Raw genomic sequence first — 25,072 nt, forward strand, 5'->3', positions numbered from 1 at the left:
GCAACTCTATCCCTTTTCTGAGTTTACGCTAAAAGGAATCAATCTTCCTGAACGGGATCCACTGTCCCAAAGTAATGCGAAATGACTGAAACTGTGTTACGAGGGCTCGTTACCCTGAGAGGCCTAAAAGCATTAAGATCGATGCAAAATAAAAACAAAACGTCTCGAGGTATAAAGTTGTAAGTACTTAGCTCTCGTTTTTGGGGCTTGGTTATCACATGATAGACAAAGAAGTAGCCTGTGTCCTTTTTTATAGTTCAGGTTTGCTTCATACTAAATTTCATCAAATTCGGTTCAGACGTTAGTTACTTTCACGTTTATAATATTAATAAAGATACGAAGGCGTACTTCAAGGTTATTGCTGTTCCTGGTAGTAAGTGGTCACCACCGCCCAAAGATATTAAATAATTAACTTTCTAACAGTCTTAAGAACGAAGATATTTCTAATACCAATTATTATGCTGACTGACACAACTTTCCCCTTTCAACACTAGGTAGTTCTGTGTTGCGGTATAATTCCGATGAATAGATGGTACCTAGCGGATTCGCCATGGTTACCCGACTTCTACCAACGGTGTACGGATTCGTGCATTAACTAACTTGAAGTGAATCGATCATATAATCAGAAATTGAACTCAGCATATCCTATATCGAATACACCAATGAAGCAGTAAAACAATGTACATCTTTTTATTTCTTTATTACTTGATATAAAGCTAATACAAAATAAATCCTCACTACGTCCATAAAAGGTCAGCGAACCTTCTTACAATAAAAATATAACACATTGCTTTGTAATAACATTAATTCGGGCTAAAGTGCTCCTAAATTTTTCGTAATAAACATTCATCAAGGTACTTTGTTATTAGGCCTTTTTGAAGATGATTCGTAATTAATTTAGTTGGATTTGATATAAAACATTCTTACATAATGTACTGTGATAATGCTATGCTATTGTTTATATGATAATTGTCCGCTAAATACAACAACAACAACAGCCTGTAAATTCCCACTGCTGGGCTAAAGGCCTCATCTCCCTTTGAGGAGAAGGTTTGGAACATATTCCACCACGCTGTTCCAATGCGGGTTGGTGGAATACACATGTGGCAGAATTTCTATGAAATTTGCCACATGCAGGTTTCCTCACGATGTTTTCCTTCACTGCTGAGCACGCAATTAATTATAAAGACAAATTAAGCACATGAATCAGCGGTGCTTGCCTGGGTTTGAACCCGCAATCATCGGTTAAGATTCACGCGTTCTAACCACTGGGCCATCTCGACTCATCCGTCCGCTACATAATGGAATTTATTTAATTATGTTCGCTTTCTTTCTGACACTTACGAGACTCCACAAGTCGTTTAGTTGATACATACCTCGGTGTACTCTAGACCTCTGAGGTTTAAGATATATGATCCCAACTTACAGTTCGCCTATGTTTCTTATACACGCTGACTATTTATTATATGTAGTATTAATAGTGTAGCTTCACATTTGACTGTATGTCTTAATAATTCATTTTATCATTTATGTATTTATATGAGATTTTTGTTATTTACATTTTAAGTTGAATGAAAGTATTTTCTTTTTCTTATTCTGTCTTCTTATGGCATTGCGTTTACGCTAGTTGTACTGAAAATAAAAAAGAAAATATATGTTACATCAAAAGAGCTTCAATTCTGTATACTTTATTGATAACTTAAAAAAATACTTAAAATTAAATCCTATCAAACTTTTATAATAAATATAGATACATATTTTTCTTTGTAACATATATACTACCCAAATCCTCTAAACAGTTCCAAGAGAACGTTTATTGAAGGCCTACAAATCAACTTGTCAACGTTTCATCACAATCGGCTGAATTGTTAAGAAAAGAGGGCAATCATAAAACAAACATTTTATTTATTAAGAAGAAATAATATAATCGAAGGTGATCCATATAATAATTATGCCTTTATTTGTTTCAGAGCTATTCGGGGTATGAAAAACACTCAACACATCATTCTCATCGCTGTCGTGAAAAAGAGGTTTGTTTATTATTTACTGTATTTAATTGAATGAACGTTTTATGTACATATATGATCTTTTAAAGTATTAGATTTATGCACTAGAATTATAAGGTAAGGCAAAGAGAGAGAGAGAGAGATAGATATACATTTCATTTCGTCTATATTGAACTATGATATTCAAAATATCATCTCTTTTAAAGGATCTCTATTAACGTGAATTTATTCAAAAAAATTCTTAAGCATAGTAAAAGTGTTTATCAATTAAATACACAGATGCAGGTACTATAATCTTCGTACATTTACCAAATTTATTCGTAGTTTCTTGGTCTGTAAGTGGGAAGCCAATAATGCAACTCGTAAACAGTTACACTGCAAGTGAAACTATACATTTCTTGAATGTAGCAACCGCTTTGACAAAATATGTTATAACTATCTGAAATCACGATATATTATACTCGATCGATTCTTTTGACTGACTATCAACGCACTGACAAAACTACTGAAACTCGAAAACTGATATCTGTAATATCCTCAACTAAGAAATGGTTTTTGGAAATTTCAACTTAAAACCTTCAACAAAATGGGTAGCTATGCATCAAATTTGCTTGTACGATATTAGGACTTACGCTAGAATTTAGATATTTGTTTAAATATCCGCAGGCAAAGTGTAATTTCATAACAGATTAAATTTATATCAGAATTAAAACTTGCTTAATTCAAGTTACGTGATAAAATGAAAGTGACCGTGGGATTTATTAGATAACGATCTTAATTAAACGTTATAATTATTTAATTGATTTGTAATTGTACTTGTATCTCTTGAACTGTCTGAGTTCAGACCAGTTATTATTTATATATTATTTATTTTGTAACTTTGATATTTATCTAATAATTCGTAATACAATAGCCGAAATGTCCCAGTGGTTTAAACGAGTACATAAACCGATGACTGCGGGTTCAAACCTTGGTGAAAACTACTGAATATTAATTATAATTTATGTTTAAAATTCATCACGAGTTTGTCGATAAAGAAAAACATCGTGAGTAAAACTGCATGTGCTTAATTTCAACGAAACTCTGTGACATTTTAATCTACCAACCCGCATTGGAGCAGCGTGGTGAAATAAGAAGGTTAGGAGCATTCCTAACCTTCTCCTCAAAGGGAGAGGTCTTAGACCAGCACTGAAATTTTTTTATTATATTATATATCGTAACACTGCAGATCGATTCCCGACCGGGTTATAAAATTGTTGCAATTTTGAAACAATTCTCAGTAGAAAATACGAGTTATAAATTGATTGTATTTCGTCCCACGCCGAGGAAAGCTGTTGGTCCTGCGTATGTGTTTTGTCGAGCTGTATTGAATTGCAGTCTCATTGGATTATGATAAAGGAATTGAAATTTTACTTGTGTTTACGCACACACACTAATGCATTTTAACAAAATTTTTACTTGTGTTTACGCACACACACTAAAGCATTTTAACGAAATATTACTTGTGTTTACGCACACACACTAATGCATTTTAACATACATATATGTGCGTAGTATGAATGGATTATCATATGTATTCATTGTTGAGAATATTTGAAATGCAGTCAGTAAAACCTCTTAGCAATAATTACCTACTTCATAAAACATTTTAGTGTACTACTACCAATATTTAAACAAAATTAAATGCATTCTTATATTCAGTAAACTCTTATTATAAACCAATATGTCCACAACTCAACCTGTAAACTATGTTTTAACGTCGTTTAATAATTAATTATAAATAAAAACATGAAAGTATAGACGGTTGGTAGACCACTTGTGAGACAAACTTGTGTAGATAGTTATGTAAAGTATCCTTGATTATTATTAAATGAAATTATAAACACAAATTACGCAAATAAAAACTACGGTGAATATACTTCTTATATTCTTATCATAAATAACGCGCTGAATTTCTAACTAAAAATTAAATAGAGCACCATACAATATCCTCAGCCAACATACTCATTGAAATTGAAAAAGTAGTTTTGAATTCAAAAAGTATTTAAGGTGTTCGAATTTTATTAAAAAAAAAAATAAGCTTAAGGGTTAATTCCCACGTGTAATACAAGCTCGAAACTGCTGTCTACTTTTACGCTTAGCATTTTAAAATCGATACGACGGAACAAAGGAGTCCCTTCCAGGAAAACCCTTATCTTTCAATTTAAATAACAATGTCGTTACTTAAAATAAACCCTAACGAATAATTCCAAAATATTTTGTACAATTTCGACAAATATTATATGTTTAAATCATCATATATGATGGTGTTTGAAATATTACCTTTCATAGACAATTTAAATTTGAAAAAAAATGTATTATTATTGAAGAGACGAGATGAACCAGTGCTTAGAAAGCGTGCATCTTAATGATTGCGGGTTCAAACCGAGGTGAGCACGGCTCAAAAAAATCAAAATCAAAATAAACTTTATTCGAGTGGGCTTTTACAAGCACTTTTGAATCGTCAATTAACAATTAAGTAAAGCTACCGCCGGTTCGGAAAGTAGATTATACCGAGAAAAACTGCAAGAAACTCAGTAGTTACTCTTTTTCAAAATTTACATGTGCTCAATTTGTATTTATAATTCATCACGTGGTCGGCGGTGAAAGAAAAAAATGATGAGAAAACCTGCATGTGTCTAATTTCATAAAAGTCTGTAAAACCGCGTTAGCATATAAATCCAAACGTTCTCCTCATAACGAGAGAAGGCTTTAGCCCTGCAGTGGGAAATTTGAAAAGGCTGTTGTGGTTGTTGTATTATTATTGAGAAATGTTAGGTGACAATAAATGCTACCTAATGTCACATTGCTGAACAAAGGCCTCCTTTGTTCTTAAATCTCATTCCATCACATGGAAATAGATTTATAACATCACCCCATTTCATGTTGGGCACGCAGCTTTAATGCAGATTGGTGGAAACACGTATGACAACATTTATACCGAGTAATACCGACTCATGCAATTTCACAAAAGATATGAAAACGTAGATAAACCATGTCTTCAAACAATTACCATCGTTTAAGATTCCAATTCGCCTAAGATTTAATTTATATAATATAGTCGGGATCATATATTATATGTTATGTGAAAGTAATGAACCCTCGAGTTTCTCTCAGTCCACAGATTAAGCTATTTAAAGTTTTCGTGGTTGAAACTTCATGTTTGAATACTGATTTCCAACTTTGATATGGTTTTCAAATACGTCATATTTGAAAACCTTTTGTATTTATTACGAGCACGAACAATATATTCCATCACTTGAGCCTTAAAAATGTACATTTCAACGCGGTAATCTCCGGATGTACCAGTCCCGTCTGAAAAATCGCTTTGCGTTAGAAATCCCATTTACTGACAATGGATATAGAATAGGTATTTAATATCACGCTACGAATCATGGGGAAGCTAACGTGAACGACTAATATAACTACGAAGCAGTTATATCACGGAACATAGACAAAACACATCTACATCTACATCATAAACATAAGAGCGAATCAAAACATTTCAATAATTAACAAAAAATACAAGCAGCCAATCGCAACCCAATACTCCCGAACTGATCTCTCACTTCAACTTTTTCGCCTTAAACATCCATTCACTACTTGGTGGTAGGGCTCTGTGCAAGCCCGTCTGGGTAGGTACCACCCACTCATCACTTATTCTACCCCCAAATAACAGTACTCAGTATTGTCATGTTCCGGTTTGAAGGGTGAGTAACCCAGTATTGCTACAGGCACAAGGGACATAACATCTTAGTTTCTAAGGTTGGTGGCACATTGATAATGTAAGGAATAGTTAATATTTCTTACAGCTTCATTGTCTATGGGTGATGGTGATCACTTACCATCAGGTGGTCCATATGTTCACCGCCAACCTTTTCAATAAAAATAAAATAAAAATCAAGTACCATCACCGTATACAGATCACACAAAAAAGTTTAGGTAAGATGTACCTAATTCATGAAAAAGGTTCTAACTCTAATATGTTTATACATTTAGTTCCATACACAAAAGTTAATTAAAGCAAATAAAAAAATCATCAAAACGACTACACGCCGTTAATCAGTCAAACTTCAGATGTTCATTTAATTAGCGCCTCTTACTTGATGACCTAGAGCCCGCACGATTAACTTGATAGATGGAGCCGCAAATTACTGACATGGTTAAACAAGCCCTTCAAACAAAGGGAGAAACTCCCTTGATTTCATTATGTCGAACAATGATATAGGTATTTGAACATAGATATATATAATGAATAATAACGAAACCCTTCTGTAATTAAACCGAATGATACATAACGAAACGTGTCTTAATTGTCCCTTTCTGTGTATTTATTAAAATAAAATCGGTTTAAAGCCAGTATTACTACAGGCACAAGGGAGACAAAATCTTTGTGTTAATCTTATTTTCTTGCGTCGATGGTAACCATTTACCATCAAATGGTACCCATTTTCTCTTCCGCCTACCTACAAAAATAAAAAAGGATTGCGAAATAAATTTAGTTCCCGCATTGATCGCATCTTCTGTAACATTTCATGAGATCAAACCACAAGGCCATCTCGTCTCAACACTTAATTTTAATTAATTTCCTATTAATTAAAAAAAAATATTCATTTTATTTTTAAAACATATATATATATATATAATACAGAACCGGATTCACCTCACGAAATTTATTTATAACCCATTCAAGATATGAATTAAGAACTAGCCTGTGTCCTTTTTTTAAAAATTTACTACATAGCAAATTTCATAAAGACTGTCCAGTAGCTGAGCCGTGAAAACAAATAGAATGATTTACTTTTCCATACAATACATTAGTATCACAAATTAACCTCTAACTAAGATAAAATAAATCATTTCCTAATTAACGGAATTCAAAAATGTACTAAAATTAAATCAAATTTAATAATAATAAACAATAAAAAATAAGTTACGTCATTGATTCTCCGTACATAGTTCTACTTCAACCCTCATTATCTGCTTCTACCCTCATTTACACATTCTTGAGGCGTCATTTCCGTGACAAAATCTAATCTGTCCTTCAGAGACTGAAACAAAACAAATACCAAATTTCATCTAAATTGGTTCTGCGATCGAAGCGTGAAAAGGTAACATACCAAAATACCTTCAAATTTATAATATTATTATATAGATATGTATGAATTTGTCACGTCAAAGCACCTTATTATTTATTCGTGGCCAAGTACAAACAAATAAACAAGAGCTTTGCTCGGTAACATTAATATCATTTAACCGGACGAGCCAGTCCATTTTAAGCTATGCAGGTTTTACTGGCCGTAAATAAAATTTAGATTCAGGCTTTTTTTTATTTGAGATACTTAAAATGCGGAAAATGTATCTTTATATTTTTTTTTGGTGGTAATCTAACTTTATATAAAAACTCTTTAAAAAATCTTTCTAACAAAAATATAAGTAATAAACCTTTGTTTAACAAAAATAATTAGTTAGTATTAGTTATATGGATAACTACATCATGAAACGAAATTGTAATGAGCATTCTTACAAAATTACCTCGTCAACGTTTCCTCGATAGAAATATAAAGAATTCTCTTTTCAAAGAGTTGAACAGTAGGACAATTAGGGGCGGGGGACATCCGGGTTAGGTGATCGATCCCAATTCATGCTTTCCGGAGATCTGACATGCTTGAGTGCTATTGGAACGGATATTTGTTAAAGTTCTTTGTTACTTTTCATCGAATCTACGTGTAATATACGACACTATAGAAAAAACATATTACTATTTGGACAAATAAATAGTAAATATGATTCGAGGGAAATCAAACTTTCCCAAACACTGTGGCCTAGTGGATAAACAAAGCAAGTAGGTATATCTAAAACAAAGATAGCAAATTCGAATCCGTAAAAGCAACCCTGAGTTCACATGCTCTGTACTGTCAGTGTCAGATTTAGGGGAGGGCAACCGAGGTATCTGCCTTGGGGTCGCCTCTAATGGGCCTTCACCAAAGAGATTCCGACGAGTTGAAAATTTTAATGTTTTTTTTTTTTAATTATTGACAAAAAGACTGGCAGAAATTAATATGTTCTAATTAATTGGTAAAATAATATTTAGCTGCCTTCCATCAATTGTTGCACCATTGCACTACTTTGTGGCCCCAAGGACTCGAGACTTCATTACATAGTATAAAACGAAGTCGCTTACCGCTCTCTCCGCACTTATGCTTGGTAGATAGAGTGATTCGAGAGGAAGGTTTTTGTACATAAAACATGGACAATGTAGTAAAGGAACACTGATAATTTTAGAAATTTCTAATATGATGTCGAAAATAAACATAATCTGTAGTATATTTAGTATCAGCATTACACAAGTCGCAAGTTACCTTTAAAACCGATCCTGCGTTCTATAAACTATCAAGAGAAAGGTTTTTTTATGGTGTAGGTGTAAGCGAACGAGCATATGAGCCACCTGATGGTAAGTGGTCACCATCACCCATATACAATGAAGCTGTAAGAAATATTAACTATTCCTTACATCGTCAATGTACCACCAGCCTTGGGAACTAATATCTTATGTCCCTTGTGCCTGTAATTACACTGGCTCACTCACCCTTCAAACCGGAACACAACAATACTGAGTACTGTTATATGGCGGTGGAAGTGGGTGGTACCTACCCAGACGGGCTTGCACAAGGCTCTACCACCAATTTAATATCGTACACATCGCTAACAGTAAGTTTATTATTTATAAATAAGCCTTCTTCGCTATATTTCACCTCATTTATCGTAATAAATATATAAAAAAAACGCCCGTATAAAATTTACCTTTACCAATATAATGTGATAAGAACTAAACGAATGCCTCCATAAAACTTTATGTTTACAATATCTTGCGTTATTATTAAAGCTATATATAACTGCGTATCTCGTACATAATGGTAAGCGATATTCGTTACTTGACGAAACAATAATATTAGATTAAAGTCTTAATTAATTTCCATCACTTTAATTAAATTAATTAACTATATCCTATAACGCTCGTATTAAAGTTAATCTTCGTATTAATTACCACAAATATTCATTCATGTAAATGAATATAATATTATATAAAAATAGTTAGGTACTGTATAAATCTTGAACGCGTGCAAAGGTGGTAAGAATACGAACAGCATTTCCCCGTTGAATCGCAATTCCGATTCTCTGGGCAAAAAACCAACCAGCCCTGTCAAATTGCTAATTAACTTAAGTTTAACCAACTTCGAAAACAATAGGTTATGAATGCGGTCAATTATTAACTTAAGTGGTAAGTTTTGTTTTTGTTGGTATACTTTCCTATTTGTTTGATCCGATTATAGTTTAAAGGAAGAAAAAAAAAGTTTTTTTTTTGGATTATAATTAGTTTTTTTATTTATTTTGAAAAGAGATAATCTACTAGAAAGCTTTCCATTCGTAAACAATATACTCACCAATGCAGGGTAAAAATATTTGTATATATAAGTAGTTATTTACAATCGTGTTACACACGCTATTTAGCTGAATTCAATTAATTAATAATTACATTTGGTAGAAACACGTGTTGCGTTTGATTACATTAACAGAAAACACTATCCCGTAATCATTACTATAATTAATGCGGGTTCTACATAAGCGTGAACACTCGAATACTTCTCAAACCTGCTTGAATTTTCACGCATATTCTTATCTTATTCTCAGTTAAGAGTCAGTCTGTACAGGGTACAGCTAAAGTAGAAGTAAAGCTGTAGAAATATCGTGATTAACGCAAGTCTGAACTCCGCTTAAGAATTAATTGTCCGTTAATCTCTTACAAGACAAAGATACCAGTAATCTCAAACTACAACACTGGTCCATTGTGTGAGGAAAGAATCACAGGATTTCTTCGTCAATTTAACTCGGTACTATTACATATATAAAATGCGAGTAGATACGTAGGTACGTTTCAATGGCTGATTCTTAACATAACTATATTATGTCGTTATATATGTTCGTGATCACTAGTTGTCGTCCGTGGCTTCGCTTGCGTTTTAAGGGACTTTTTATATTAGTATCTCATTTATTATTAGACCTATAAAACCATCATCAGACCTGTGCTGTTCTATATGGATCAGAGTGTTGGGCTACAAAAGGGATGACTGAAAGACAATTGCATGTTGCGGAGATGAGAATGCTGAGACGAATGTGTGGTGTTACACGAATGGATAGAGTAAGGAATGAGTACATAAGAAGAAGTTTGAAAGTGACACCGATAGCCGAGAAGTTATGTGGAAGGCGGCTATCATGGTATGGGCATGTAATGCGGAGGAATGAGGAACATATTGTGAGGAAGGCCTTGAGCACGGATGTGAATGGATATAAAGGTAGAGGACGACCAAGGAAACGATGGATGGATTGTGTGAAAGACGATTTAGAAAGAATGTTACTTGTGAGATGACATCTGACAGAGAAGTATGGAAGGAAAAGACATGCTGCGCCGATCCCAAATAAAATTGGGATACGGACAGGAGGATGATGATGATATGCTATCCATAAATAATTTTCTATTTAAAGAATAGATGAGCAGAATAATATGTTATGAAGTTCCCGTTTACAAAAAAAGGAATATAAATTATGTATCGGATCATTAAATATATGCATAATAAGAAAACGACAAAATATTTTAAAGGATTTAAAGGTTTTCATGTGTTAGGCAAAAAAGTAGCCTGTCCTTTCTTAGAATTCAAGTTTCCTTCATAATAAATTTCATCAAATTTAATTCAGCGATTTCGTAGTGAAGGAACGACGGACAGACCAGATAAAACGAGTTACTTTCACATTTATAATATTATTATAGATTGTATTTTATATAAAAAATAATAATTACTAATCTATATAAGCAATATGATTTTTTCTAACTTTTATTGAAATAGTATTATGTTTTAATATAGATTTGCTAAAACATATTAATAAACACTAAAAGCAAGGGATATTAGACATATATTCGTAACTCACTTATTCGATACCCCCTGTTAATATAAACCGCCAAGGGGACGCACTTAACGTTATTAACAGACGCCGATAGCCGCTTTAATCGAGACCCAATTTAACTAATTGCTTGCAGAGCCTAATATTGATTGTGAAGACTGGCTTTCGATTCCAAAAACGTTATGACTCTATGTTTGAACGCTTCCTATAACGTGTTTACTAAAAATAATCCCTAATTATTTTGTACATAACAACAACAACAACAACAGCCTGTAAATTCCCACTGCTGGGCTAAAGGTAGCTTCCTCTCCCTTTGGGGAGAAGGTTTAGAACATATTCAACCAAGCTGTTCCTATGCGGGTTGGTGGAATACACATGTGGAAGAATTTCTATGAAATTTGTCACATGCAGGTTTCCTCCCGATGTTTTCCTTCACCGCTGAACACGAGGTGAATAATAAAGACAAATTAAGCACATGAATCAGCAGTGCTTGCCTGGGTTTGAACCCGCAATCATCGGTTAAGATGCACGTGTTCTAACCACTGGGCCATCTCGACTCAAAAGTAAAACAGTCTCCCTAAAACCTACTGCTGGGATAAGACTCCCTCTAATGATGAGACATGAGATGTTTACGCTACTCTAACACGTGAGGTGATTAAATACGTGTCTTTTCATCGCCAAGCTTAAGACAAATGAAAGAAAAAAAATACTTATGGCGAATAATTTGAACCCATTGTCTTCGGTTAAGACTAGAAAAGTCAGTGGGTTTTATATTTCGGAAATCGCAACTGACATACATGTTAAAAAGATGGCAAGCAAATGTTCTACTGAAGTTATCTGTCATTCTCTGGCCATAGACAATTGAAATTCCCCACGACTTCGTGGACCTATTAATTTAACAAAAACGTTATAGTTGTAGCCTACTCCTATAACATCAGCTATCTTACAATGAAAGTCCCGACAAAATCGGTCCAACCATTACAGAGATTAGCCGGAACACACACAAATTTAAAAAAAAAATGATATGTTGGTTTATGTACCTACCGTGTATACTTACATACATATGCAATTAGTTAATACGTGTTGTTTTAACAGCCGCTCCAATTATTTTACATGTATATATGTAGATATAGATACATCATTCCTAACAACATCAATTAGCTCCTCTATATTGGGTCTAAGATATTGACACTTTTTCTTATCAAATGATTGACCCACACAAATAAAATTGATATTTCTTTTATATTCAATGTAAATCCGATAATAATAATTTAGGAAAATAATGTTCACATGCCACCCATATCGAAGTCAACGTTCGCTCGAATTAAATTCACAAATGCTGTTACTGGAACTCGTAACTTAATTGGCAAGCACTACACAGAGCACTCCAGTGCGTCTGGAGTGCTCCAAGTATCCGAATCTAGAACTCAGATATCTGAATCAGATGAAGATTCGACTCTAATTGGTCCGAGTATGATATATCATCGTTCCTGCAAAAGTCGCTATGTGTTTTTTTTTTCATACTTTCCGATTGCTGTGCCGTTTTAATCAAATCAAATCAAAATAAACTTTATCTAAGTGGGCTTTTACAAGCACTTTTGAATCGTCATTTTACAATTAAATGAAGCTACCACCGATTCGGAAAGTAGATTCTACCGAGAAGAACCGGTAAGAAACTCAGTAGTTACTCTTTTTTAATATTTAAAAAAATACAAAGTCATGTTAGTATGCTTGGAAGTCAACAGGTAATTACTCCACGCTTATTTATCATCTATAAAATCTTGTATCGAATAATACGCTTTTTTTACCAATGTATTTTTTACAAACGATTTGAATTTACGAAACGGCAACGTTAAAAATGTCTGCCGAATTTTATTATAGAAGTCGTTATTTCAATACGCACAAACTTAAAAAAAGTTTTGTCGTTACTTGTATAGTTTAAAAGTTTACAAATTTAACTATGCGATATTCGTACATCGAAATTTCCATATATTGAATACTAATAAAACTAATTTGGCTTTAATCGGAATAGTTATTGGTTGGTTGTAAACTATGACATAATAATCGATCAGGGAGAACTCACATTGAATCTTGTCTAGTTAATCTGACAGTCAGCATTTGAGATAGAAGAAGTAAGTGGATATGTGATTGAGAAGATTTACGAAAACAATTGAATATCGGGTTATAAATAATTTATGTGTATTTTGACAATAGGTATTTTGTAAACTTGATATGTAATGGGGCTTGTCCCGTTTGTGTTAAAAATACTCTCCTGTGTTCCAACTATTTTTTACATATGAATATTATTACTAGAATATCTGGTGAAACTTTATTGATTTTTGGCACGGTTTAGCAAAAATCAGCAAATTACTAATTTCCTCATCAGATATTCTCAAAGAAAATGAAAGAATCAGAGTTTTCCTTTCAACCTCCAATAAAAATCAATGTCTTACCAATTAAATAAAAGAACGGTAAAAAATAATAATAACGGCAAACGCGTTTTCATTAGCTCGATGAAAGGTTCTGTATTCGCAAAGTTTTCCAATGTTCGCCACAACTTACAAACTTGAAGACAAAGTTGTACTTAAGTTATTACCTTACTTCATGAGGCGATCATATACATCCTTATATCCATTGTTATATTAAATAATCAATATGTTTGTATGGGCGATGTTACAAAGCATAAAACCTTGGAATACTTGTCAAAGGTATTCCAAAAACTTGCTAACTCTTCAGGCATACTCTGTGGTTTTAACTGTTTACCAATAAAACAATTTAAAGTACCTACATATTTTAATGTATTTTTTTTAAGTTAATGTAACTTTGAATGCAATAAAAGTAACATTTCAAGATCGAATTCAAATGCAGCGTTTCTATACGTAACGTTTTAAATTGTAACGGTTCCGGTATAATGTTTTCGCCTATATTTATTTTCGGGGCTGTAGAGTCTTTTAAATTATGAGAATATAATTAATCCCTAATATTTGTTTAAGTATAATACCATATGTGTGCGTGGCTTATATGGATTCGTGTGTATGTGTGTGTATTGGAATTGCAGACATTTCATCTCCCGAACAAACGTCGCGCTCGTTTTGCGGAGTATGTAATAATTTTCTCTTCATTCACCGTCTTATCGAAATTCCGCCCGATACCGAATTCCTCGAAAATCCCCGAAGAGCCTCAACGAAGTGTAAAAGATTCCACAGAGTAGATAATTCGAAGTTGTAGAAATATTAAGAATTTAATCTAAATGCAAAAAAGTTATCTTTTATACAAGCTTTTGTATTGCCATATATATTTTAAAACTATGTATTTTCAGTCGCCAAAAAAACCAATTTTCTGCACAGAATTTATTATTGGTGACATTTATTTTTTGTACAAAATTTTATCTGTGATGATGTGATCCTGTTTTAAGATTCCTTTATATAAAAAAATGTACATAGATTTAATGGTTTGAATAACAACAACAACAACAGCCTATAAATTTCCCACTGCTGGGTTAAGACCTGCTCTCCCTTTGAAGGGGAAGGTTTGGAAAATATTTTTTACTTTTTCTACTTTACTTGGAAAATATTTCACCACGCTGTTCCAACTACACATGTGACAGAATTTCTTTGAAATTACACACTGGTTTCCTCACGATGTTTTTCCTTCACCGCCGAGCACGAGATGAATTATAAATACAAATTAAGCACACGAATATTCAGTGGTGCCTACTTGGGTTTGAAGACGCGATCATCGGTTAAGATGCATACGTTCTGACCACTGGGCCATCTCTGCTTGGTAATGGTTTAAATATTTTTTTAAAGTAAATTTACAGTCTCAATAATATATTATAGTGATTATTCAAACGTACATAAAACGATTAGATACATAATACGATTAGTTATTTAAAAAAAAAACCTAATATTTATGAACTAACTGAAGTATTTGCTCTGTGCACCTGATGATCCGGTTAGCTATTTATCGAGTTATTTCGAGTGGCGCCATCTCTGCTATATTCGATAAGTCTGCGTGTATTGCCAGATGTTAATTTACTAAATTTTCTGAATGCTGTTGAGTCATTGTGTTCAAATGCGATGATACCTTGCGTAAATAATTTAAATGAACTTAAAACTATACTTGTGTCCTTTTATTTTCCACACCCACGTAGGATTTATTGTTTACTTGAGATATTTAAAAAACGATATGATAAATATACCATTTACCGTAACTAAAATAATGGTGGTATATATTTGACTCTTAGTCATAACCCACAATGAACATTATTATCCTTTCATTTTAAAAAACATAATGGTTTATTTACGAAGAGGTAAAGTAAAAGAGCATTAATTCTTATGCAATTTAATATGCAAAACATTGTGCATTTAATATAGATCAATATGGTCTTTTACACACGTATTTTAATGAATATTTTCGAAGATATTACAGATCGCATTGCATTGACATAGCGGTTTGTGTTGTTTTTGTGAACTGTGAACGTTGTATATACAAACAATACATTGTGAAGTATATTTAGTAGGTATATATTGCGAAGCTGTGTGTGTGTGTGTTTACCTGTTGACTTCCAAGCAGGATATATTAATCTAAATAATTGTATTTAACTAACATGACTTAGTAGTTTTTAAATGTTGAAAAAGAGTAACTACTGAGTTTCTTGCCAGTACTTATCGGTAGAATCTACTTTCCGAACCGGTGGTAGCTTCACAATGTAATTGTGTAATGTAATTGTACAATGGCGATTCAAAAGTGCTTGTAAAAGCCTACTTGAATAAAGTTTATGTTTATTTTGATTTTGTGGCGGATCGCTTGTTACTTATAACTTGAAAACGATGCTCGCTAGCAATCGTAGGAAGGCTAGGTCATTTGTCGTCTCTCTGAAGCGAAAGGAATAGCGGGAGCGATTGATTGTTACCTCTAACCCAATAGAGCTCAAATAAAATTATACGACCATTTTGTACAAATGTCAGCGATCTTTAATGATACCAATTGAGATAATGCCATTCATTTATATACAACTAGTAATTTTTATATAGAAACATCGATTTGCAATACGAATGCATGAGTTCCTTTACAACTCTTAATGATAGTACTCAAAAATTTTGAGTCAAAATATTCCATTGAAATTAGATCCATATAGGAACTTATTTCAATGGAACATTTTGATTTTAAATATCTGATAGCCTAATAGATATCATTTGTTTATTTTAAAGATCGCTAAGTCTGATCTAGGAATGACCACTATTATTTAAAATAATTTATCGGAATATTATTAACAACAACAATTAAATATTATACTAACAATTAAACATCAAAATAGGTCTTCAAACCAAATAAAACCTTAAAATTTAATTATTAATATTAATTATTCAACAATATACATGTACCCATGTTTATATAGCTTTTCAAGTTTTTTTATTAAGGTCAAAATAAAATGTATTCCAATAAGCTTAGTTTACTTGGTGGTAGGGCTTTGTGCAAGCCCGTCTGGGCAGCTACCACCCACTCATCAGTTATTCTACCGCCAAATAACTGTACTCAGTATTGTTGCAGGCACAAGGGACATAACAACTTAGTTCCCAAGGTTGATGGCACATTGACGATGTAAGGAATAGTTAATATTTCTTACAGCGTCATTGTCTATGGGTGATGGTGACCACTTACCATCAGGTGGCCCATCTGCTCGTCCACCAACCTATACCATAAAAAAAATAAAAATAAAAAATAAAAAATTGCACTATTTATTACCTACCAATTTGGAGGTTACAATACAATAAAAACTTCAAAATGCAAAAACACCTCAGTATTGGTTCTGAAAAAATTAGAAATGTTTTTTAATATGTACAATTATGTTTAGTATTTACAAATTAAAGTTTAATATAAATTTATAATATTTCTATTCGAGACCTCTTTAAAAGGTTGCAGGCTAATTGTTTGAGCATTACAAAACTTTTAGAAAAAACTTTTGTTGAGGTTTAATAAATATAACTAACTCCGTAATATGTGAAGTCTAATTTTGTAAGATGGTATCTTTCTAAAGAACTCAATAATCATAATACTTGTCACAGAGACGGTATCCACTCTTTGAGAAGACAATCGTCAATAATATACTAACGCAAACGTGAATAAAAACAAGTAAGATACTTAAATCATTTTTTTTTTTCTTTTAAAATAACACATAGCGCACTTATGAATTAATTTCGAATATTATCGATATTTACCTTTGCGTTCTACAAGAAACTATTTTATCAATACAAAAATAAATATATAAATATGAGACAACATCACATACATTACTCCGATCCCAATGCAAGTAGCTAAAGCACTTTTATTATGTAAAATCAGAAGTAACGACGGTACCACAAACACCCAGACCTAAGACAACATAGAAAACTAATGATAATCTACATTGACTCAGCCGGGAATCGAACCCGGGACCACGGAGTGGGGTACCCATGAAAGCCGGTGTACACACCACTCGACCACGGAGGTCGTCAAAAAAAAGTAAAATTCGAAAATGGAATGATTATGACGAATAAAGAAACTATATTTAAAATAAAATGACGTATGTACAGAACGCAATAAAAACCTTAAATCCTCTTAACACGAGCACTTTACTGTAAATCCATTATGCATTTAGCAGAAATCGAACAAGTATTAACGATAAGACGCCCCAAGTGTCTGTATGTAGTTTATTTTACAAACTCCAACCGGCAGTCGGGGGATCGATATTTTTTGCATATTTTAAAATGCATGTCGCCATTACCTTAGTGTGTTGCTCAATTTTCTTTATAACAGGGAATCAATATGCAAAATGCTTCAATAAACGGTAAAAGATGGTCATGTATCTTCTTTATCGTGTTATTTTATAATTTGGACCTTTCAACGAAAACGGTCTAAAGGTATATATGTATATAGGTATGTTTCAATTCCTAATAGTCGTAATGGATGGGGTATAAAAGTACTGGTAATGTTTTGTTTCTTGAAATCTATACTCAATATTATAAATGTGACAGTGAGTCTGTCTATCTGTCTGTCACTACCAACCCGCTGAACCGAATTTGATGAAACTTGGTATGAACAAAATTTGAACTCCAAGAAAGGACATACAACAACAAAAGCCTGTAAATTCCCACTGCTGGGCTAAAGGCCTCCTCTCCCTTTGAGGAGAAGGTTTTTGGAACATATTCCACCACCCTGTTCCAATGCGGGTTGGTGGAATACAAATGTGGCAGAATTTCTATGAAAATTATCACATGCAGGTTTCCTCACGATGTTTTACTTCACCGCAGAGCACGAGATGAATTATAAAGACAAATTAAGCACATGAATCAGCGGTGCTTGCCTGGGTTTGAACCCACAATCATCGGTTAAGATGCACGCGTTCTAACAACTGGGCCATCTCGACTCTCAAGAAAGGACACAGACTACTTTTTTTAACACATGATAACCAAACAACTAAAACACGAGAGAAGCCGCGGGCGTCAACAAGCTTCAACATAAATGTATGATTTATTTTATATTTTGCGTTCTGTAATTATCGTTATAAACAGCTGACATATTCATATCAGCATTATATAAAATTCGGTGACGCAATCGCTAAATAAATTAATTCTGATTTTAATTACAAAATTAAAACATATTACATATTTCAATTAGGGAAACTCAGTGATATTAATTTAAAACAAAATCATTATTAAGTATACTATCTGGTGGTGGGTGTTGGTGGTAGGCCTTTGTACAAAGTCGTCTATGATGGTACCACCCATCAGTACTATTGGTTCCCAGTTCGTGTGTTGAGCGAGTGTAACTACAAGTTAAAAGGACGTAATATGTTAGTTCCCAAGCTTAATAGTCAAAGTTTCCTAAAATATGGTTCTTACTATAGCTGGTTCACAAAATCACAGTAAAAATATAGAAGCGTTAAATTTATTTATTGATAACATTAAGGATCTGTAATAACTCGATTATCATATTTAATAATCTATGTAACTGATTGTCTGAATAGAGTAAAACTCAGTAGGAGTTTCTTACCAGTCCTTATCAGGTAAATCACGCGGTAGCATGTCAAGCCAAGTTCAGTTAACATATACAAACCAGTGGTGGCCTCAAATGTAACTGAATCATGTATAATGAAATGAAAAGTAGTCTCAAGAGCCTACGTGAATAAAGTATATTTTGAATTACTCTTAGTGGTTTAAAATGATAATGCGTAGAAAGCTGAAAAATACAAGTATAACTTATTGTTTTAACTACGAACATTATGAATTAAAAAAAAGATAATATACCACCATCAAATTAATTTTATATCGACAGTAACGGATAATTTAACCTGTCTAAAGCGTTTTTAATTAAATGACGTATAAAATTACGTTAGCAAGCCTGTTTTTCCGAAAAACCAATTGACGCTTTCGCCTTTCTTCTTTTGCACCGTCGAAATTATTATTTATTGTGTACGTATATAGCACCTGCTAAACGAAATCGAGAAATGTTACAATTACATTTTATACCACCTTCACTCAACCAATTTATTTTAAATACGAACACACAATTTCGGTACAGGTAACAATGCAATTTATTGCAGTTTTAGTACAGCTAATAAATTGAAACTTTTCAAAAAACATATTTCATACACACGAGTAACGAATGTCTTGTTGCTTTTATTGATTTTAAAAATATAACTACAGGAAAAAGTCTCTATATTTTCTATTGCAACAATACGAAACCCTCCATGCAAGCAGATGGAGTCGCACTTGACCGATATTTACATTTCGAATTTGTGAAAGAAACTTATAAAATATCGAGACATACAGAACCTTTTATGTAACTCAATCAGTACCGTTCAGAACGGAATCTCCGAGAATCCATAGCAACTAATTATAACTTAACTACGAATCTTAATTAACGGAATATTTCACAGGTCTCTCTCTAGTTGTAATTTAATTATCAACCCGGGAATAAAATATAACAATTATCGTATAAATTAAGTTCACACAGACAACGAGTACGCCTAGAAACATCTGCTAGTGTTAAGACTGAGTTATATAAATATTATAGGATTATAAAGATGCTTATAAGCGAAAAGTTGCCGTTTTGGGTAATAATGATCGGATCGTATATCATAAAACTTTTTACTTTCGCCCGTCAGTCAGACATAAATAATTTATTACACTAAATCATGTTTTATTACGGAATACTCAATAAAGTACATTTGAAGAGCTCTTACAAAACCCACGAGTCCGTATTATATTTATTCTAAACTACATATTTTATTGGTAGTCGATTACACAACTATCGTTCTTAGATTAATAAGCATAATGATAATGATAAATCTAATTACAATTACGATAGGGACTTTATATTATATACTTCTATCTAAAAAAATGTAGATAAGATTAACATAATTACACAAAACCATCGTCACTATAAGGGCACACGGGGTCCGGGGCTCACATTCTCGCGGGGGTCAAATAACTAGAACACCAGTATTTAGAGGCTTTTTTACTAGTGTTGAATGGAGCAAACTGATTATATCTGAAGTACGAGTACGTACGATTTATATCTGGAAGCTACAAAACCAATCGTTTGTGCTGCTGTCACTGAGGAGCAGGTAGATCCTCAGATACAGTGGCGTAGCTAAGACAGGGCAAGACAGAGCGATGCTTTGGGCCTCTAAAGGAGAGGAGCAATAGAGGTTTAGAACCAATATTAAAAATATATATTAATTTTAAAACTTATATATGTTTATGTTCAACTTATGTTTTTGACGTGTATCTAGTACTATTTTCATGGAAATAGGATTCCACGATTTCTATACTATGAAGTAACTAATAAATATTAGTATATGTCAATATTTTTTTCAATGCTAGCCACATAGCCACTGCTCATTGTGTGATATCGATTCTTACTAGGTTTATTCTCTACTTTCCAACCAGAGCCCATGTTTTCATATGCCCTAGGGCCCTGGAAAGGACCGAACTCCATTCATTTTGTAATGACGTGACGTCACAGATAGGATAGCTACACGGCTTGTTTAGACAGCATGTAAGATTATAACGACCGCCCTTTTAGTTCGAAGGCAGACTTTTTACAATAGTTACATATTAATACCAATTACAATTAAACCTAACGTCATATAAGCCTCGTCAAAACTGTCTCACTCTGATTAACCGATAGTCACAAAAACTTTCGACATCATGCAAAACAGATTTGCATTAAAATTTAAGATTCATAGTCGTTTTGAAAGTCGTTTGATTACTAGTAATAGAGTTTAAGCGGTAGAGTTAGGTGGTTACCACTAACCAGTTATTCTAATGCTAATGACATAGATCAATGCTAAATAGTCCACGATTCCGTGCAGAGTGCATAAGTACTTAGATCTTGTGATTGCGACTATGCAAGTTTTTTTTAAGGAATCTGTTGTCTATGGACGAATAACATTCAATACAGGGAAACCTAAAAAAATCGAATATAATGAAAACCATTATTTTTATAAAATACATCACCAGATGCACTAATAATAGCCGTTATTATTTTAAAAAATTATCATTTTTTATTGAATAAACAAAGGTCATATCACAACATAAAACTAAAAGGTTTCAACGTCATTAAAATTAACTCGATACATCACAAAATGTACAAACAATTTTCACGTTACAAAAATAACTTGCTACTTAAGTTGTTAAGAGCTTATACTTTCACGAATATATTCTTTTATGTACATCGTAATTAGATTTTAATGTTACTCGGGACATAAAACGAATCCGCCCTGAAGGTACACATCAAAAATATTAATATCATTACATATTATAAAAAACATACCCCGGCCGCGTCTGTCTGTATGTTCGCGATAAACTCCAAAACTACTGAACATTTTCAAGCGGTTTTCACTATTAGACAGAGTGGTTCGTCAGGAAGGTTTAGGTTTTCTTTTTTTTTATGGTATAAGATGGCGGACGAGCATATGGGCCACCTGATAGTAAGTGGTCACCATCACCCATAGACAATGACGCTGTAAGAAATATTAACTATTCCTTGCATCGTCAATGTGCCACCAACCTTGGGAACTAAGATGTTATGTCCATTGTGCCTGTAGTTACACTGACACACTCACCCTTCAAACCGGAACACAAAAAAACTGTTCTGAGTACTGTTATTTGGCGGTAGAATAACTGATGAGTGGGTGATACTTATCCAGACGGGCTTGCACAAAGCCCTACCACCAAATTAAGGTATATAATTCTTTAAGGTTTTTTGCGTAAATAAGTTGAAACAGAACGATTTTAAAACATGTCGGAAAAAATCAAGCCGCCAGGGAGTTTTCAATAATAAAGATATTTCAATAATTTTAATAAAACAACAATAATATATAAATAAAATTTAAAAATATAAAAAAGTCTTCTTATATCGACCCGTGCGAAGCCGGGACAGGCCGCTAGTTCGTAGTATCGTATAAAACCTCTGACGCAAAACAAGTAACACATTTCAAACGCGACCGTAAAAACGGTTTATGGTTTATACGCGATAAACTGGCCTGAATTTTGATTCTTGTCCAACATTGCATTTCCCATTTCCAATAAATATAATGCGTTAGACGTTTATTCGATTCGGACCGGGGACAAATAAACCCGAGCGCTTCTGATCAAATTTCGTATGAAATGTTTTGTAATTTAAAACTTACGGTTTCATAGGAAAACATTTGATTAATCTCACGTCTTATCATAGAGCGTTTGATAAATGTAATAATATAATTTATAGTTTGTGTATCATATGTATATGTATGTGTTTGTTTTATTAAAATAACCGCATCTTTACTAAATGCCTATGTTTACACGGTGCATGTACCAAAAAACATATTTTACAATTTTCATCAGTCTTTCTGTCTGTCTGTTACTTCTGGCTAATCTCTGAAACGGCTGTAACGATTTTAGCGTAATAATGAAGAACTTAGGCTATAAAAATTTGTAAATATAAATTTGTATTGTTTTTTTTTTTTTTGTTAAATTCACTCGCGCCCAAAGTCACGGGCAGCTATATTAAATAAATTGTGTCTACAAATCATCTTTATCAATTCATTTGAAAATAAAAATCATTCACACGTAAAAATAATGACGATAACCTATAAAAGAAAACTTCAGACTAATTTTTCACTAAAACCTTTTGTTTTTTGTTTATTATGGCTTAGATAGACGTACGAATAGATTACCTGAAGGTCATAAAAGTTGATGACATTTAAACAATGGTGATGTGAGAAATTTTAATCATTTCATACTTCACCAACGTATAACTTACCTTAAAAATTTAGATGTGCTGTTATTCCTCTGTGCCTGTAGTGAATTTAAATTGCTCTCTTTTCAAATCAGAACAAAACAATAATAAGTATAATATCTTTGTAGAGAATAAAATATTTATTAACATAAGAATTAACAACATTAAATGCTTAAATATATATATACAAATATGAACTAAAACTAGTTACTGTATAAATCTTGACCGCGTGGAATGGTGGCAAGTGGCAATATCTTTGTGGTAAAATATTATATAAGAGGCTACCTACCCAAATGGGCTTGTGCATAGTCCTAAAATCAAGTAAGAAGTTTATTTGTTTATAACAAAGTTATAAAATATGTTATTAAAACCAAATCAATATAACGCAATACCGTGTAAATCGTAATTTTATCAATACTCACTGATAACTACGTAGTATATTTCAAAACAAGCTGATAAAGTTATTTCCTCTTTCATAGTTTTAAAATAATGAATATATGTTTTAAACAAAAGTTACATTCGAAATTCAAAAATAAAGCATGTTCGATTGTTTTTTTTTTTTATTTTATTTTGGATCAATGTCAGAATGTATATTGTTATAAATAAAAGTAAAACTTTGTATCTCTGCAAAATATTTATATAAAATTTAGTTAGCCGTATAATATTTTTTATTAAAATTATTTTATATACACGTGTCCTTTGTTACTTGTGGACTACGACATATGTCATAAATAGAAAAAAAACACGACCAAAGAATTTCAGTGGTTATCATAACATCCCTTTTCCGAGGACAAAAAAGATATTTCTTAGTAGAACAACGACACGTTTAACCGGGAACATTTTTACTTTAGCCTGTAATATAAAACGATTATGTACAAAGCGAATTATATTACAATATGGCTCGGCGCATACCATTAATGGGGCAATCCCTTTTACAGCCCATAAAGGTTTTCAGACCGACTTCGGTCACTGAAATTTATATAAGGTCATTCACACCTTGCTGTTAACAAGCAAGGATCGACGTATAAATTGCTTTTATTTATTTGTTTAGTGACAAATAAAACAGAGAGGAGTAAATCAATTAATTATATACTTGTGAATAAAGTCTCACTGCTGGTCATCTGTTTCAGGTCATCTGACGTATACAGACTTCTTTGTAGTGTTTTTTCTCCAGAGAGCACGAAATATATTTATTATTGACACAACTTAAACGCATGAAAACAAAGTTGTTGCTTTTATTTTGAATTCCAGTACGAAATTGCGTTTTCAGCTATCAGTTTTATTACAAATTCTTAAAGACAATTATACAACTTGGCTTGATATGCTACCGCGTGCATCCATAAAATATTTCAAGGTCAAACTTTAACTAAAGGAATAAAATACGAAAAGAACTATGTCAGTAAATGGTTCCTTATTGAATTTGACTTAGAAGCCCGGGACTTAGGCGGACATAGAGGATTAAATGACAATGAAGGCTGTAACGGGCAAATAGAATTTCTAGGGAAACAATAAATTTCATCAAGATGTAATCAATTTCAATAACTGGTTTGGTATTATTATATTTGCACGTTGATTTTACTGCTGCTAAAAAAATCATTTCGACGACAATCTGATGCATTTTGACGTAACGCTAAGCTTATGGCCCCAATTTAATATTTATGGCATTTTCAGTACTAAACCATAGACATTATATTTATAGAGAGTACATATAAGTTCGTGTAAGAACTATACAAAATAATTTGATCATACATCTAATACAATATAGATTCACCCGCACCACCTTGATGTCCGAAAATCCACAA

At 32.7% G+C, this 25,072-nt stretch overlaps 1 protein-coding gene across 5 annotated transcripts in view; it reads left to right on the plus strand.

Moving 5' to 3' along the window:
• LOC124537623 (high affinity cAMP-specific and IBMX-insensitive 3',5'-cyclic phosphodiesterase 8) overlaps positions 1-25,072 on the plus strand; it is a 231,674-nt gene that overhangs the window by 186,984 nt on the left and 19,618 nt on the right. For all 5 annotated transcript variants that reach the window (XM_047114510.1, XM_047114512.1, XM_047114511.1 and 2 more), the window contains one exon: positions 1,971-2,030. In XM_047114510.1, coding sequence (XP_046970466.1) covers positions 1,971-2,030 — 60 coding nt within the window. The remainder of the gene's footprint in view (positions 1-1,970; positions 2,031-25,072) is intronic.

This window comes from Vanessa cardui, chromosome 18 (genome assembly GCF_905220365.1).
Source record: "Vanessa cardui chromosome 18, ilVanCard2.1, whole genome shotgun sequence".
Classification (NCBI taxonomy): Eukaryota; Metazoa; Arthropoda; class Insecta; order Lepidoptera; family Nymphalidae; genus Vanessa; species Vanessa cardui.